Genomic DNA, 6,405 nt, shown 5'->3' with positions numbered 1-6,405 from the left:
AAGAGCCCAATTCCTAAAGGCATCTTGCAAGAAGAGAGGTGGGGGTGTAATATACTCAGACACCCTTGTTGTTGAATCTATTGAGTTTAGAGACACCACTAAACCACTCATTATTTAAGAAAAATAATACAACCCAAGTAACTCTCATTGTCCTAGTGTCCGGCCTTAAGTGACAACATAGCTCCTCCAAGGCCCACATGCCACTTAAGGACCCAGAGGATGAGGGGCCAGCAGAGGAGGGGGAGCAGAAGTGCCAGCGATGCCAGATATTTCACGCCAGTGGGTGTTTTCAGCAAACCACCGGTAAGTTGGGTTGAGCTAGACTCATTTGAAGAGACTAATGTGGGGTGAACAGAGAAAAAATTGTGGGGGTGGAGAGTTCTGTAGGTCCTTATATTTTGGGGTGAGAACAGAATTCACTGTGGTTTCTGATACTCACGGAGTAAAACACATTTTTTCCAGGAAGCAAAGTGGTAAAACCTCGGCCAGCCTGGTGGGGACCCCGGAAAGCGAGCCGCCCTTCAGTGTTGTCCTCGGGGTCACTGCCCGTGCGGCCGCTCTCACCGGGGCAAGAAGGACCTCTGCAAGCCTCCTCTCCGGGGAGCACCCACTCACTCCGGGAGGGGTCCGTTCACCCCCTCTCTGTGCCCTCAGCACGTGCTGCTCTGATTCTCACCTCACAAGGGACTCAGAGACCTGGGCAGGTCACAGGGTTAGACTGTGAACCCGGCAGGTGTGTCTGCTCAGAAGGAAAGCTGGGGTGGAAGCAGCTTAGTAGGGACCCACGGCTCCCCTCACTGGCTGTGCACTGAAGCCATTGGCAGGAGCAGAGTGTGTCCTGAGTCTTAGGGGAACCAGGGGACCTCAATATTCATCAGGAAGTGCCCCTGGTAACTGAGAAGGGGAGTCTGTTGGTGTGGGAGGGGAACTGAAATATATTCCTCCAGGGTGGTGAACACACAGCACAGGTGCTGGACTGCTGCATGGGGGACTTTATTCTCCATAGTTTCAGCGTTCCCTAGAAGCACTTGGAATGTGTGTTAATTCCCTCACTTTGCAGAGGAAATTACTTGGAGACTCATAGAGGTTAAAGGACTTCCCAAAGATGTCCTGACAGGGAGGCTGAGCTGGAAAGAAGGCCGCAGGGGCAGCGTCTGCACAGGGCTGCTCACCACTGCACTCCTTGCACCCAGTAGGTGTGTAGCTTGGAGCAGATGACGAATAAATATTTGTCGACTGAATGATGGGTGGCAGAGCAAGTACCCAAGAATCGCATATGTAGCACTTTAAATATAGGCCTTTCCTTCTCATCATGGGAAATACACAGCATTCAAGAAAAGTTGTGAGATCCAAGATTTAAAACACGCACACATGTTTTAGTTGGATCAGAAACTAAACCACAGTCTGTGGTCTGCCTTCCGAAGCACGATGCTTCCCTGATCCTGATTGCCACGGGCAGAGGCAGCTGTGTGCAGCAGAGGCAGGACTCAGCCAGGCCAGGTGTGGGAGGGAAACTTTCAGGGGTGGGGGGTGGTCACAAGATTACTTGTCACCCATCACCTGCAATCATTTTAGAGGATGGTTGGAAATTCTAAGTTTCAGGAACCAATTGTGTTTGATGAAGTATTAGATAAATTTTTAAAAATGTTTTTATTGCTGAAACCGATTTGGCTCAGCGGTAGAGCGTCAGTCTGCGGACTGAAAGGTCCCAGGTTCGATTCCGGTCAAGGGCATGTACATTGGTTGCGGGCACATTCCCGGTAGCGGGTGTGCAAGAGGCAACTGGTCGATGTTTCTCTCTCATCAATGTTTCTAGCTCTCTTCCTCTCTGTAAAAAATCAATAAAATATATATTTTAAAAAAATGTTTTTATTGACATAAGAGAGGAAGGGAGAGGGAGAGAAACATCAATGATGAGAATCATTGATTGGCTGCTTTTTACATGCCCCACACTGGGCATCGAGTCTGCTCCCGAGCATGTGCCCTGACAGGAATCGAACCATGACTTCCTGGTTCATAGGTCAACGCTCTACTGAGCCATGCCGGCAGGGCTGGATGAATTTTGGTCAAATCACCTGATCCATGATGCTCAGAGTTCTCAGCCTCCTCCCACTCCTGCTCATTCTGAAGGAAAGATCACCCCTTAAAGCCTGTGGCATCGCTCCAGCACAGACACCATCTGGCATCTTAGATCTTTTTGCAAGAAGTGGAGGGAAGGCAGTGTCAAGACAGAATTGAACATTTGGCCTTGAGTTTGCCTTCTGAAACTCAAGAACCAGACAAAGGGTGAATTTCTGAGCTTAGTTAGACATAGTTCCCTGACCGGTTCTTCCTGAGCTTGTGGTTGGGGCCACAATAGACCTTATTGTGTCCAGTGGCTTTTAAACTGCTGTGTTGACCTACATCGCCAAGGATCACCAATAATACAATTTGCCACACGGAAGCTGGGACTATCTTATTAAAAATTCCCAAGGTAATTCCTTATTGAGGAATATGGCTTCAGTTTCTCACATTTGCTGCTAGTTCTGGTCCTTCTGGATTCACATGCAGCTTAGCCATCCTGTGTGCTGGACCTGCCTGCACAGAGGAGACGTTTCTGTGCTGGCAAGAAGCCAGAGGGCCGAGGGGATGGGCTCCTTTGTGGATGCTTTGGAGGGGGAGTAGGCCTAGAATTTTCAGGAAATCAGCAAAATCTCTAGGAGACCCATTCTAGTTGGTACTGAACTTTGATGAGCTGTGAACTTTTCTAACTCTTATTTCAAGTGAATAATATATGTTTTTTCTAATTCACACACCTAATGCCAGGATATACCTGGTCCCACTTCCCAGTTCTCTGATGTCCACCATAAAGCTTGTCTGTTTCTCATGCAGGCCTCTGCAGTGCATGTCCAGCTCCTTGGGAAAGGTCCCAGGGAACCTTCCTGAGGACTTCAGGCACGTGAGGATTGGACACGCGTCCTTGTTTGAGCTGCCCTCAGGGTTCTGCGTCGACATGAGCACCAACATGACTCAACTTCACAACGTCATTGTGATCCACCCGGGAGCCCGAGAGTACCTGTCATAAGTGAAGGAGCTGAGACGCGGGGAACAGACTCTGTTCAGTGCCATGGGCAGTGTTCCGTGCCACCCTGGGCCCGAGAGTCTTGGATCTCAAGCACAGCAGGACTGACATGCTCCCTGGGCGGGCTCTTTAAGTGACTGGCCACCTGGTCTACCTTGACCTGTCTTCCAGTCGCTGGCAGTGGTATCCAGGAGTGTCTTCTTGGCCTGGCCTGCCTACCAGCCATGCCAGCCTCCTGGATGTGGGGCCCAGAGTCTCTCAGGCGCATGGCTGGCTCTGCAAAATAAACCCTGGCTTGTGACTGTCACTTATAAGGGGACTTGTCCAGGTTGTAAAGTCCACCGCCTCCCGGCTGTCCTGGTGAGTCCCTACCTGATTGCCAAGGCCCTCTCTCTAAGACCAGGAAGTTTTTCCATGAAACTGAGCTCAGCATCTGCATGAGCCCCACATCCCAACCCCTAGTGCCAATGTCACCATCCAAGTGGGACAAAGTGTAGCCCTACAATGCCTGGCACAGGCCAGCCCCTCACCAACCATGATGTGGAGGCAGCCCCTGAGCATGTGGAGGGAATGGATGGTCAGCCATGTGCGCCCTCTCGATGTACAGTATCTGGGAGGAGGGGCGGTCTGCGGCATTAGAGGCTCTAACCTGGGGGGCAGGGAAGATCGGGACAAGCCTGAGCTGTACACACCGCAAGAAGGCAGTGGTCCATGTCATGTTGTTTTAAACGGTTGCCTACAGATCTCTAAGAGATAGATATATTGGAGTTGACAACATCTATAATAATAAAACCATGATATGCAAATTGATTGAACGATCTAACAGCAGAACGACCATGCTATGACATGCACTGGCGCCAGGCCAGCCAAGGAGGGTGCAATGCAATTGGTGGGGGGCAGCGCTGCACAGATGGCAAGCAGTGACAGCAGTGGGGACAGGGCAGCTGGGGGAAGGCCTGCTAGTCGCCAGGCCTAGGGACCCTAACCCGAGGGGTCCTGGATTGCGAGAGGGCACAGGCCGGGCTGAGGGACACCCCTGCCCCATATGAATTTTGTGCATGGGGCCTCTAGTATTGTATAAATACTAGAGAATTATATGAACAAATATGGTTTTTGAAGGTCTTCTAAATACAAAACCTATACTGTGTATTTTTAAATCATAGAAACTTCTGACTAGGACTAATTCTAGAGATCATCCATTACTAATTTCCTAAATGTGCCTGAGCAGCCTCACAGGGGTGCTTGTTTGGAATAAGATGTCCAGGTCCCACCCTGGAGGATTGGATTCAGGGAGTCGAGGCAGGGCCTGAGAACATATTTTAATAAGTCTCCTCCCTCCCCCCTATTCCTAACACCAGGCAAGGCCGGGGGCTCCGTGTGATGGAGGGTGCACTGCCCACTTGCCGAGCAGACCCCCTTGGCTGAAGCGGAACTAGGACCCAGGGAGGGGCTGGTGGCCCCCAGAGGGACCCACACGGCCTCATTTCCCAAGGGCAGGAGGGGACCCCAGGGGGTGAGACCAGAAGAAGCTAGGAACACCGGGTTCCACTGAGGAGGTCAGCCAGCCACCAGGTGTTTGCTCCGTGAGGACAAACCCTGAGTGATTAGAAACATTACATTAGCTGGATGTGGGCGTTTCCCTGTCATTTCGATCACACTTGGAGGCCAATGGGAGGAGAGTGCAGGGTTACTCCTGTCTCCGGTCCCAGGACAGCCTACACACCCACGTCTCTCCCATCTTCTCTCAGCGACAAAACAGGCAACACTTAAGGGCACTGCCTGTCAGTCTCTGGATGGAGGAGACCCATTTCATTTATGAGGAAATTGAGGCCAAGGTGACTGGTGAGGGGGTACCAGGCTTTGGCCCCAGGTTCCCAGTCAATCCCATCCTGGTCAGAGGGTGGGAGGCACCTGTCCATGCTCAGGGCCTTGCCAGAAACCCGGTTATCCATCAGCTCGGAGGGGGGGCGCAGGTTCCCCCAGGGGGTGCTGCCCTGTCAGCGTCCGTCACGCCCGAACGGCCTCCATCTCCCAGACCCAGCCCTCCCCAACCCCCCCTCGTCACCTCCCTGCACGTCCAGCCCCCTCCCCCCGTCACCTCCCTGCAAGTCAAGCCTCCCTTCCCCCATCACCTCCCTGCACGTCCAGCCTCCCCTCCCCCCATCACCTCTCTGCACATCCAGCCCCACCTCTGTCACCTCCCTGCACGTCCAGCGCCCCCATCACCTCCCTGCAGTCCAGCCCCCCTCCCCCCGTCACCTCCCTGCAGTCCAGCCCCCCCTCTGTCACCTCCCTGCACATCCAGCCCCCCTCCCCCCGTCACCTCCCTGCAGTCCAGCCCCCCCTCTGTCACCTCCCTGCACATCCAGCCCCCCCATCACCTCCCTGCACGTCCAGCCCGCCCCCCCCCCGTCACCTCCCTGCTCCCTGCACGTCCAGCCCCCCCCCACCCGTCACCTCCCTGCACGTCCAGGGGGAGGGGGGAGGGGAGGAGAGGAAAGGGAAAGGGGAGGAGGGTAAAAGGGAAGGGGAGGGGGGAGGGGGGAGGGGCGGAGTGGGAGGGGAGAGGGGAGGAGAGGGAGGGGGAAGGGGAGGAGGGTAAAAGGGAAGGGGAGGGGGGAAGGGGGAGGGGCGGAGGGGGAGGGGAGAGGGGAAAGGGAGGAGGGGGAGGAGGGAGGAGGGGGGAGGGAGGAGGGGGAGAGGGGGAGGGTGGGAGGGGGAAAAGGAGGAGCGGGAGGGGGAGCCCAGCTGGGGAAGGCCAGGCTTTACCCACCGTCTCCCTACAGTGTCTCCTGCTGCCCACAGGGAATGGCCTGGAGCTGTAGCAGGAGCTGCCTCTGTGACACCCCCACTGCTTCCCCCTCCCATCCTCCTTACCCATGCCTTCTCATCCTCCTGGCCTGTCTCAAGTAACAGGGCCCCCATTAGCCTCCCGGACCTAACATGTCCCGTGAAAAGAAGCCATGGGTCGGGCAGGACAGGCAATGTTTCCGTCAGCTGCGAGCCCTCTGGGTGAGACCCACCGTCTTGCTGTAGCTGCTGGGCCCACTCACAACCTGGACTATTTGGAAAATCAATATTGGTTGAAACAAATTCTTTAAAATTGAAAACTGCTTTCATATTTAAAGTAATTATTCCCTCATTTCTCCAAGTTCTGTTATTTTTTTCCCCAAGCATTAGAAGAAAAACCCTTTTTAATGGAAATGTTCAGTCATTCTGAGGGAACCACACCAGGTCCCTGGATAGTCAGGGCGGGGGGAGCACAGAGGCCTTGATGTCAATCACCGGAATGGCCAAGGCCACTCTGAGCATGAGCCTCATCGGGTGCCCAGGCCAAGACACCA

The 6,405-nt window shown here is 53.9% G+C and overlaps 1 protein-coding gene across 1 annotated transcript; it reads left to right on the top strand.

The window, feature by feature from the left end:
• Positions 1-259: 259 nt before the first annotated feature.
• LRIT2 (leucine rich repeat, Ig-like and transmembrane domains 2) lies at positions 260-5,886 on the top strand (the record flags this gene model as incomplete). Its single annotated transcript, XM_084904368.1, is given in 9 exon segments — positions 260-303; positions 2,872-3,061; positions 3,065-3,078; positions 3,080-3,191; positions 3,195-3,234; positions 3,237-3,434; positions 3,437-3,499; positions 3,502-3,638; positions 5,848-5,886. Coding segments are annotated over 9 exon segments (837 nt in total).
• Positions 5,887-6,405: the final 519 nt, after the last annotated feature.

This window comes from Pipistrellus hanaki (assembly GCF_964339955.1).
Source record: "Pipistrellus hanaki genome assembly, chromosome: 14".
In the NCBI taxonomy this organism is placed as follows: domain Eukaryota; kingdom Metazoa; phylum Chordata; class Mammalia; order Chiroptera; family Vespertilionidae; genus Pipistrellus; species Pipistrellus hanaki.
Note: the sequence above shows the minus strand (reverse complement) of the source record. Positions and strands in the feature narration are given on the sequence as shown.